The sequence below is a fragment of the Ranitomeya variabilis genome, chromosome 1, assembly GCF_051348905.1.
Source record: "Ranitomeya variabilis isolate aRanVar5 chromosome 1, aRanVar5.hap1, whole genome shotgun sequence".
NCBI lineage: Eukaryota > Metazoa > Chordata > Amphibia > Anura > Dendrobatidae > Ranitomeya > Ranitomeya variabilis.
Window position 1 is genome coordinate 790,718,298 of NC_135232.1, and position 12,447 is coordinate 790,730,744.

The 12,447-nt window shown below is 43.6% G+C and overlaps 1 protein-coding gene across 2 annotated transcripts in view; it reads right to left on the minus strand.

Annotated features, from left to right (window-relative positions):
* Window positions 1-12,447, minus strand: part of CHAF1A (chromatin assembly factor 1 subunit A) — a 188,731-nt gene that overhangs the window by 100,651 nt on the left and 75,633 nt on the right. For both annotated transcript variants that reach the window (XM_077273072.1, XM_077273064.1), the window contains exon 6: window positions 6,953-7,021. In XM_077273072.1, coding sequence (XP_077129187.1) covers window positions 6,953-7,021 — 69 coding nt within the window. The remainder of the gene's footprint in view (window positions 1-6,952; window positions 7,022-12,447) is intronic.

Consider the following 12,447-nt stretch of genomic DNA (forward strand, 5'->3'; position numbering starts at 1 on the left):
TGACTTTTGTGAGATGAGTTTTGTGTGGTAACATGCGTGTAGCAACATTTTGTGTGTCGAGTTGCATGTGACAGGTTAGTATAGTAAGTTGTGTGCAGCAAGTTTTGAGCATGGCGAGTTTTGCGCGTGGCGAGTTTTATGTGTGGTGCGTTTTGAGCATGTGCAAGTTTTGTGTGAGGCAACTTTTGCATGTGGTGCAACTTTTGTACATGTGGCAATTTTTCCGTGTGTGCAAGTTTTGCATGAGGTGAGTTTTCCATGAGGTGAGTTTTGCGTGTGGCGAGTTTTGCGTGAGCCTAGTTTTGCATATGGCGAGTTTTGCATGTAGCGAGTTTTGCGCGTGGCGAGTTTTGAGTGGTGACTTTTGTGTTTCGACTTTTATGTGGCGAGGGTGGTGTATGTGTGGTGAAATGTGCGCTGAGGGTCGTATATGTGTTTGAGCACGTGGTAGTGTGTGGTGCATTTTGTGTTTGTGTTCATATCCCCGTGTGTGGTGAGTATCCCATGTCGGGGCCCCACCTTAGCAACTGTACGGTATATACTCTTTGGCGCCATCGCTCTCATTCTTTAAGTCCCCATTGTTCACATCTGGCAGCTGTCAATTTTTCTCCAACACTTTTCCCTTCACTTTTTCCCCATTATGTAGATAGGGGCAAAATTGTTTGGTGAATTGGAACGCGCGGGGTTAAAATTTCACCTCACAACATAGCCTATGACGCTCTCGGGGTCCAAACGTGTGACTGTGCAAAATTTTGTGGCTGTAGCTGTGACGGTGCAGATGCCAATCCCGGACATACACACATTCAGCTTTATATATTAGATATACCTGTATGTAATCTCCTGTATATAGTATATATCTGTGTGTCATCTCCTCCTGTATATAGTATATACCTGTGTGTCATCTCCCCTGTAAATAGTATATACCTGTGTGTCATCTCCTCCTGTATATAGTATATATCTGTATGTCATCTCCTCCTGTATTAGCCCTCGTTCACACGTTATTTGGTCAGTATTTTTACCTCAGTATTTGTAAGCTAAATTGGCAGCCTGATAAATCCCCAGCCAACAGTAAGCCCACCCCCTGGCAGTATATATTAGCTCACACATACACATAATAGACTGGTCATGTGACTGACAGCTGCCGGATTCCTATATGGTACATTTGTTGCTCTTGTAGTTTTTCAGCTTATTAATCAGATTTTTATTTTTGAAGGATAATACCAGACTTGTGTGTGTTTTAGGGCGAGTTTCGTGTGTCAAGTTGTGTGTGTTGAGTTGCGTGTGGCGACATGCATGTAGCGACTTTTGTGAGATGAGTTTTGTGTGGCGACATGCGTGTAGCAACTTTTTGTGTCGAGTTGCATGTGACAGGTTAGTGTAGCAAGTTGTGTGCAGCAAGTTTTGCGCATGGCGAGTTTTGCGCGTGGCGAGTTATGTGTGGTGCTTTTTGAGTATGTGCAAGTTTTGTGTGAGGCAACTTTTGCATGTGTTGCAACTTTTGTGCATGTGGCATTTTTTCCGCGTGTGCAAGTTTTGCGTGTGGCGAGTTTTCCATGAGGTGAGTTTTGCACGTGTGGCGAGTTTTGCATGTGGAGAGTTTTGCGCGTGGCGAGTTTTGAGCGGCGACTTTTGTGTTTCGACTTTTATGTGGCGAGGTTGGTGTATGTGTGGTGAAATGTGCACTGAGGGTGGTATATGTGTTCGAGCACGTGGTAGTGTGTGGTGCATTTTGTGTGTGTGTTCATATCCCCGTGGTGGTGTGGTGATTATCCCATGTCGGGGCCCCACCTTAGCAACTGTACAGTATATACTCTTTGGCGCCATCGCTCTCATTCTTTAAGTCCCCCTTGTTCACATCTGGCAGCTGTTAATTTGCCTCCAATACTTTTCCTTTCACTTTTTCCCCATTATGTAGATAGGGGCAAAATTGTTTGGTGAATTGGAAAGCGCGGGGTTAAAATTTCACCTCACAACATAGCCTATGACGCTCTCGGGGTCCAGACGTGTGACTATGCAAAATTTTGTGGCTGTAGCTGCGACGGTTCAGATGCCAATCCCGGACATACATACATACACACATACACACATTCAGCTTTATATATCTAATATATAAAGCTGAATGTGTGTGTGTGTGTATGTATGTATGTATGTATGTATGTCCGGGATTGGCATCTGAACCGTAGCAGCTACAGCCACAAAATTTTGCACAGTCACACGTCTGGACCCCGAGAGCGTCATAGGCTATGTTGTGAGGTGAAATTTTAACCCCGCGCTTTCCAATTCACCAAACAATTTTGCCCCTATCTACATAATGGGGAAAAAGTGAAAGGAAAAGTGTTGGAGGCGTCGCAGCTACAGGCACAAAATTTTGCACAGTCACACGTCTGGACCCTGAGAGCGTCAAAGCTATATTGTGAGGTGAAATTTTAACCCCGCGCTTTCCAATTCACCAAACAATTTTGCCCCTATCTACATAATGGGGAAAAAATGAAAGGAAAAGTGTTGGAGGCAAATTAACAGCTGCCAGATGTGAACAAGGGGGACTTAAAGAATGACAGCGATGGCACGAAAGAGTATATACTGTACAGTTGCTAAGGTGGGGCCCCAACATGGGATAATCACACCACCACGGGGATATGAACACACACACAAAATGCGCCACACACTACCACGTGCTCGAACACATATACCACCCTCAGTGCACATTTCACCACACATACACCAACCTCGCCACATAAAAGTAGAAACACAAAAGTCGCCGCTCAAAACTCGCCACGCGCAAAACTCTCCACATGCAAAACTCGCCACACGTGCAAAACTCGCCACACGCAAAACTTGCACACGCAGAAAAATTGCCACACGCAGAAAAATTGCCACATGCACAAAAGTTGCAACACATGCAAAAGTTGCCTCACACAAAACTTGCACATACTCAAAAGGCACCACACATAAAACTCGCCACGCGCAAAACTCGCCATGCGCAAAACTTGCTGCACACAACTTGCTACACTAACCTGTCACATGCAACTCGACACACAAAAAGTTGCTACACGCATGTCGCCACACAAAACTCATCTCACAAAAGTCCCTACATGCATGTCGCCACACGCAACTCAACACACACAACTTGACACACGAAACTCGCCCTAAAACACACACAAGTCTGGTATCCTTCAAAAATAAAAATCTGATTAATAAGCAGACAAACTACAAGAGCAACAAATGTACCATATAGGAATCCGGCAGCTGTCAGTCACATGACCAGTCTATTATGTGTATGTGTGAGCTAATATATACTGCCAGGGGGTGGGCTTACTGTTGGCTGGGGATTTATCAGGCTGCCATTTTAGCTTACAAATACTGAGGTAAAAATACTGACCAAATAACGTGTGAACGAGGGCTAATACAGGAGGAGATGACATACAGCTATATACTATATACAGGAGATGACACACAGGTATATACTATTTACAGGGGAGATGACACACAGGTATATACTATATACAGGAGGAGATGACACACAGATATATACTATATACAGGAGAGATGACACACAGGTATATACTATATAGAGGAGGAGATGACATACAGGTACATACTACATACAGGAGGAGATGACATACAGGTATATACTATATACAGGAGGAGATGACACACAGGTATATACTATATACAGGAGCAGATTACCTACAGGTATATAGTATATACAGGAGGAGATGACACAGGTATATGCTATGTATAGGAGGAGATGACATACAGGTATATACTATATACAGGAGATGACACACAGATATATACTATATATAGGTGAGATGACACACAGGTATATACTATATACAGGAGATTACATACAGGTATATCTAATATATAAAGCTGAATGTGTGTATGTATGTATGTGTGTATGTCCGGGATTGGCATCTGTACCGTCGCAGCTACAGCCACAAAATTTTGCACAGTCACACGTCTGGACCCCGAGAGCGTCATAGGCTATGTTGTGAGGTGAAATTTTAACCCCGCGCGTTCCAATTCACCAAACAATTTTGCTCCTATCTACATAATGGGGAAAAAGTGAAGGGAAAAGTGTTGGAGGAAAATTGACAGCTGCCAGATGTGAACAATGAGGACTTAAAGAATGAGAGCGATGGCGACAAAGAGTATATACCGTACAGTTGCTAAGGTGGGGCCCCGACATGGGATACTCACCACACACGGGGATATGAACACAAACACAAAATGCGCCACACACTACCACGTGCTTGAACACATATACCACCCTCAGCACACATTTCACCACACACACACACCAACCTCGCCACATAAAAGTCGAAACACAAAAGTCACCACTCAAAACTCGCTACATGCAAAACTCGCCATTTGCAAAACTAGGCTCACGCAAAACTCGCCACACGTGCAAAACTCACCTCATGGAAAACTCACCTCATGCAAAACTTGCACACACAGAAAAATTGCCACATGTACAAAAGTTGCACCACATGCAAAAGTTGCCTCACACAAAACTTGCACATACTCAAAATGCACCACACATAAAACTCGCCACGCGCAAAACTCGCCATGCACAAATCTTGCTGCACACAACTTGCTACACTAACCTGTCACATGCAACTCAACACACAAAATGTTGCTACACGCATGTCGCCACACAAAACTCATCTCACAAAAGTCGCTACATGCATGTCGCCACACGCAACTCAACACACACAACTTGACACATAAAACTCGCCCTAAAACACACACAAGTCTGGTATTGTCCTTCAAAAATAAAAATCTGATTAATAAGCAAACTACAAGAGCAACAAATGTACCATATAGGAAATACGGCAGCTGTCAGTCACATGACCTGTCTATTATGTGTATGTGTGAGCTAATATATACTGCCAGGGGGGAGGGCTTCCTGTTGGCTGGGGATTTATCAGGCTGCCAATAGCAACCAATCACAGCTCAGCTTCTATTTTGCTACAGTTAATTAACCTGAGCTCTGATTGGTTAATATAGGCAACAAAGACATTCTCAGTATAACAAAGCTAATATATGTTGTGAAATGCTTCTATTTGCTTAGTTTTTGCCTTTTAATAATTACATTTCTATCTATTTGTTTTGTGGTTTTTGTGTGCAGAATAAATTTTTGTTAACACATTCTATTTTGCTAACAGCAGTCATTAACCCGGGCGAAGCCGGGTAGTACAGCTAGTTAGATATAAAGCTAAATGTGTGTATGTATGTATGTATGTGTGTATGTCCGGGATTGGCATCTGCACCGTCGCAGCTACAGCCACAAAATTTTGCACAGTCACACGTCTGGACCCCGAGAGCGTCATAGGCTATGTTGTGAGGTGAAATTTTAACCCCGCGCGTTCCAATTCACCAAACAATTTTGCCCCTATCTACATAATGGGGAAAAAGTGAAGGGAAAAGTGTTGGAGGAAAATTGACAGCTGCCAGATGTGAACAATGGGGACTTAAAGAATGAGAGCGATGGCGCCAAAGAGTATATACCGTACAGTTGCTAAGGTGGGGCCCCGACATGGGATACTCACCACACACGGGGATATGAACACACACACAAAATGCGCCACACACTACCACGTGCTTGAACACATATACCACCCTCAGCACACATTTCACCACACACACACACCAACCTGGCCACATAAAAGTCGAAACACAAAAGTCACCACTCAAAACTCGCCACGCGCAAAACTCGCTACATGCAAAACTCGCCACATGCAAAACTAGGCTCACACAAAACTCGCCACACGTGCAAAACTCACCTCATGGAAAACTCACCTCATGCAAAACTCACCTCATACAAAACTTGCATACACAGAAAAATTGCCACATGTACAAAAGTTGCACCACATGCAAACGTTGCCTCACACAAAACTTGCACATACTCAAAACGCACCACACATAAAACTCGCCACGCGCAAAACTCGCCATGCACAAATCTTGCTGCACACAACTTGCTACACTAACCTGTCACATGCAACTCGACACACAAAAAGTTGCTACACGCATGTCACCACACAACTCAACACACACAACTTGACACATGAAACTCGCCCTAAAACACACAGAAGTCTGGTATTATCCTTCAAAAATAAAAATCTGATTAATAAGCAGACAAACTACAAGAGCAACAATTGTACCATATAGGAAATACAGCAGCTGTCAGTCACATGACCTGTCTATTATGTGTATGTGTGAGCTAATATATACTGCCAGGGGGGAGGGCTTCCTGTTGGCTGGGGATTTATCAGGCTGCCAATAGCAACCAATCACAAATCAGCTTCTATTTTGCTACAGTTAATTAATCTGAGCTCTGATTGGTTAATATAGGCAACAAAGACACTCTCAATATAACAAAGCTAATATATGTTAAGAAATGCTCCTATTAGCTTAGTTTTTGCCTTTTAATAATTACATTTCTATCTATTTGTTTTGTGGTTTTTGTGTGCAGAATAAATTTTTGTTAACACATTCTATTTTGCTAACAGCAGTCATTAACCCGGGCGAAGCCGGGTAGTACAGCTAGTATATATATATATATATATATATATATATATATATATATATATATATATATATATATATATATATATATATATATATATATATATATATATACACACACACACGCGCACATACATACACCATAAAATGAGGGGGGGCAGTCCTTTCTTGCACAGGGGCCACAAGCCATCAGTGTGCCCCTGGCCCACAAAATCCAGGCATCTGAAAGGATTACTTTAATGTACACTGATGCAATTCTGCTACAAGAGGCTTCAGTAGAACTAGAGCAAATTCACAGACAATCTAACAGCTCTCTGCACCTTTGTACACGTTAGTGCTGATTGAAAATATAACCAGAGAGCTCAGATTTTTCTTAACGTGATTAAAAAAAAATACATTAGAATGTTTCACAATATCTTACCTTTGGCGTTTGGGATGTTTTGGATTTCTGTAAAAACCTAGTTATCTCCGCTTTCTCAGCTTTCACACGCTGGAAAAAGAAAAGGACCTTTTTAGGATTCAAGAAAACAGGAAAAACAGATATACTTAACTGGTAATCTAAGGAAGTGGAGTGGTTAATAACTTCAGTGATGTAGGGTAAGCGAGGGGGTTAATATTTTAATTCCTTCATACTATGAGACAATCATAGCAAGATTGTGAAGCATCTCCCGCAGTTTTATAGCTGGGTGGACAAACAAGATGTGAGGTAGTGTGTTAATTCTGACAGGATATATTACAGCCACTGTATAGTAAACTTTACTTGCCCTAATATTTATCACTACATAAGAAGCCTTCCTCATTACACTGCATTGTCATCCTTTCAGCTAGCCATAAAGAGTAATAGAACAATGGTCAAACACTGTTTTTGAGATCAATGTGGGTCTATGGACAGGAGATGTATGTATTTAGTAGGAAATCCACTAGGAGGGGATGCACCTGAGCAGATGCACAAGAACCCTAAAAGTAAGGGGGCCCATTTCCACCTACAAAGCAGCAAGCGACTTCTGTCACAGACAATGGGGTGAAAGCTTATTGTTCTTGCACAAGAGCACTCTACGGTCTGTGTACACCTCTACAAAGTAATCAAAACCTGGCACTCGACTTATGGTGAATTTCTTTTGTATTTTAATGCAGCACTTCCAATATACAAGCTTTCCGCTGTGACAATACATCAATTTGCAGTTTTGAAAGGTTACCAAGGGATTGTGGCAATGTACGTTTTTTTTCAGCTTGATATATGCGCTTCCATTCTTAGGTATGCATACAAGCAGAGTGTGTACAAAATATTCTGTACAGCATTATATAGTCCTATACAATGGGTCAGCAGATGGGATGAGAGATGTTCACAATTATGGCAGAAAAAGATGGCTGGCGGCTTAATTCTAGAGGAAAAGTTGGGCTCATCTATCCATACAGCACTCACCTCCCCCACTGCTTCCCACTGTATAAGATAATCCAATTTCCAAAACTAATTCGCAGCATCTTAGAAGTCAGAAAAATACAGTAGTTTATAACTAGAGATGGGCAGACCCGTGAACATCCAGTGTTTCCCAAGTTGTCACGTGCATGACAGAGCAGCAAACACTGCTTCTGATCGGCGGTAAAATAATTACCACCAGTAAGAGCCACGGTTCCCTCTCTGAAAAATGACAGCGTGAGCCTGCAGCTGTGATCGGAGGTATAAAGTTTTCCTCCAGTCACTGGCGTAAGCTGATGCGACTACTGCTCCCATCAGCCTACGCCTGCTGCCGCTAATAACAGGGAGAGCAGACGGCAGCTGATGGGAGTATTCTTGAGCTGGGGCCTGCGCTCTAAAATAATTTAAAGAAGGAAGAAGAAAAGAAGAAGGAAAAAAAAAAAAAGTGTGGGTTCCCGTCTTTTTGATAGCCAGCCAAGCAAAACTCACAGCTTGGGGTTGCAACCCTCAGATGTTAGCTTCAGCAAGGTTGGTTATCAAGAATGGAGGGGTCCCCACGCTGTATTTTTTAATTATTTAAATCATTTAAAAAAACGGCATGGAGTCCCCTCTTATTTTAGACAATCAGCCAAGATAAAGCTGACAGCTGGGGGCAGGTATTCTCAGGCTGGTAAGGGGCCATGGAAATTGGCCCCCAGCCTAAAAATAGCAGCCCGCAGCCGCCCAGAAAAGGCACATTATTAAATGTGCCAATTCTGGCACTTTGTCCAGCACTTACCACTTGCCCTGTGGCGGTGGCAATTGGGGTAATATTTGTGGGGTTGATGTCACCTTTGTATTGTCGGGTGACAGCAAGTCCACAACTTAGTAATGGAGAAGCATCTATAAGACCCCTATTCATTACAAAGCCTATAGTTGTATGGTAAATACACACATCCAAAATAAAGTCTTCTTTGAAATAAAAACAAAACACTGTTCCATTTCTATTTAAAAATAACAGTTATACTCATTTAATGCCCATTCCATTGAATCCCCCGTCTCCTGCAATAAAACAAAAATAAACCACCATATCACTTACCTGTCCATCGTTCCGTTCCATGCCGTATTCCATGTCTGGTGATAAATAGATTTCAACCTGGACAGTGCCAAGATGCGACCGTTCAGGCTGAGAACCACTGGGAGAATGAGCGGCTGCGAACTCAGAGTCAGTGACCAGCGGTGACTTCATCGAGGTTACCACCGGTCACTGAGGCTCTGTTCCCAGCCAGTCAAATAAACTGTGGTGACCTCGGTGAGGTCATCGCTCGCACACTAAAAAGGTCTCAGGGTGCAGAGGTGTGTTCACCAGGAGAACTTTCTCACGGTGAACTCTCTGAGCTCACTGCTGCACTATAAGACTTTCTCATTGTGCTAACGGTGATCATCGTAGTTCAGGGGCCCTCTCGCTGCTGCGCATTCTTCCTTGCTTCTCAACATGAACAGTTGCATGCTGAAGAGCACATGGTGCACAGATGGATTACTGCATGGAACACTTTGGATTCCAACCATCCTTCCATCATCCAGGCATCCTCCATTTACCCATTCATCAAGACAAACCTCCATCCCTCATCCAGCCTTCGCAGCCTCAGTGACCGGTGGTAAGCTCGATGATATCACTTCTAGTCACTGAGGCGGAGCTCGCAGCAGCTCATTTTCCCAGTGATTTTCCAGGTTGAAAACTATTTATCCCCAGACATGGATTACGGCGTGGGACAGAACGGAGAGGTGAGGGATATTGCTTTTTATTTTATTACAGGAGATGAGAGCTTCAATGGAATGGGCGTTAGGCGAGTGTGTTTGTTATTTTTAAATAAAAATGGAAAAGTGTGCGTGTTTTTTTATTTCAAACAAAACTTTATTCTGGCCGTGGGTTTATTTACCATACAAATATAGGATTAGTAATAGATAGGCCTCTCCAGTACTAAGCCGTGGGCTTGATGTCAACGGACAATACAAAGGTGACATCCATCCCACAAATATGAACCAGACTTGCCACCGCTACAGGGTTACTGGGAAGAGCCCGGGGAACGGCCAGAATTGGCGCAACTAATAGATGCCCCTTTTCCGGGCGGCTGCAGGCTGCTATTTTTAGTCTGGAGTGGGGGCAATCTCTATGGCCCCTTAGCAGCCTGAGAATACCAGCCCCCAGCTGTCTGCTTTAGCAAGGCTGGTTGTAAAAAAAAAAAAAAAAAAAATGTGGGAGACCCTATGCTGTTTTTATTTTTAATTTAAATTAATAAAAAATATGGCATGGGGACCCCCTCTATTCTTGATAACCAACCTTGTTAAAGCCAACAGCTGAGGATTCCAGCCCCCAACTGTCAGTTTTGCCTGGCTAGTTATTAGAAATACAGGGGAACACAGCGGTTGTGTTTTTTTTTCCCTTTTAATTATAGTCCAGGCGGCAGCTGATTAATACTTTACTTTTATCAGCCGCCGCCTGCTCTCGCTGTTATTAGCGGCAGCAGGAGTAGGCTGGTGGGAGCATTAGTCCATCAGCCGACGCCAGAGACCGGAGGTAAACTTTTTACCTCCGATCATCGCTGAGGTCTCAAGCTGTTATTTGAAAGCGTTGAAACTGTGACTGACCGGCGATAATGATTTCACCATCGATGAGGAGCAGTGTGTGCCATGCTGTCATGCACGTGTTGGGGGGAAGGGGGATGGGGGGGCAAACCCAAACATTAACACGGACTTTATGCTGAAGTCCTTGTTTTGTGTCCGTAGGTAGGTGTTCGATACTGACGCCAGACTTTACTGTTCGAGTTTGCCCATCTCCATTTTAACCACAGTATAAACATTCCAAGAGTAGTGTTTGATAGCTGTTAATCTTACGCATAGAGAGAGTATCCACTAAAAAGCCCATGTGCTTTAATAGATCGTTTTCTCAAGAACATACAGTAAGGATTATTACGCAAAATAAGGCCTTCAGTTTCCATATAATGCAGTGACCACCACAAACCATCAAAAGAACAAACTTGTAAACAGTGTTGCTGACTGGAGATTCTTTGAAAACAAATTTCCCAGGGTGTACTGACTTATAAGTGAAGCAGAAGAATAACATTCACTACTTTTTAGTCCCACTAAGGCCTCTTTCACACTTCAGTCTTCTTGCGTCAGTCAAAACCTGTCGTCGCGACGGTTCCGTCAAAAATAGTGGAATCCGGAAACAACGGATCCGGTTTTTCGACGGCTCCGTCTAGTGGATCATTCGAAAAACCGGATCCGTTGCATCTGTTTTATCCATCCGTTTTTTTGACGGATCAGTTTTTTCATATCTCCAAATGGGAGGCTCCCAAACGTGATTGGCTACTGGAAAATAATGGAAACCTACATATTGAGTTGTTTTAACACCCCATGTTTGAGAGGTTGTAGAGCAAGTGGCAGAAATGGAAGGAATTCTAGCAAATATTGTGGCCATCTATGCATCTATCCATCAGGCAGGTTGCTGGCAGGCTTCTTGCTTGTATGCTTCTTGCCAGCACATTGTAGAATGAAGCCACATGGCAGGTTTATGTAGATTTGGGGCTGTCTGGCCAATTGGCTACTAAATACAGATTTGGAGCATGCTCCGTGTAAAAAAACGGAATCAGTCGCTGGATTCCGTCATTTGACGGACAGCGATGGATCCTGCGTCCATAGGCTTCCATTGTAGCCAACGGCGGACGCCGCTGGATCCGTTGCTGTCCAACTTTTCGACAGACAAAAAAACGTTACTTTGTCCGTCCTCTCCAGACGATGGATAAACAAATTCCGACGGATCCAGCGCACGACGGACGAAACGTGAGGCCATCCGTCATTAATACAAGTCTGAGAAAAATACGGATCCAGAGCGCAAAATCGCTGGATCCGTTTTTTTTCACAAAACGACGGCTTTTGATTTAAACAAAAAGACTGAAGTGAGAAAGAGACCTAAGGAGCTTGAACGTTTGATCGTTGAACATTGCAGCAATGGGGGCCTTCAGGGTGCCCAGAGCTTCCATAGCAACACATCGGAAAATAGTTGCAGGTGGGGCTGAAATTCCCAAAATGAAGCAACATTGAGATTCTGTAAGGCTACGTTCACATTTGCGTTGTTGGGCGCAGCGTCGTCGACGCATGCGTCATGCGCCCCTATCTTTAACATGGGGGGCGCATGGACATGCGCCGGTATGCGTTGTACTGCGTTTTACGGCGCATGCGTCATATAGACGCACAAGACAAGGCGCAGGGGACGCTACTTGTAGCGTTTTCCCTGCGCCGAAAGTCCCGATCTGTAGGATCTTATGACAACGCATGCGTCGCAAAAAGGTGCGTTGTGTACATGTGTTGTTGGTTGCGTCGCCAACGCCCAACAACGCAAATGTGAACGTAGCCTAAGACTAAGGGGAGAGCAGCAGTTACTCACGAACGACCACATGTATCGCATGCAATGAGGCAGGTACTGGATGAAAGTATAAGTTATTTTACTGTGGGGAAAC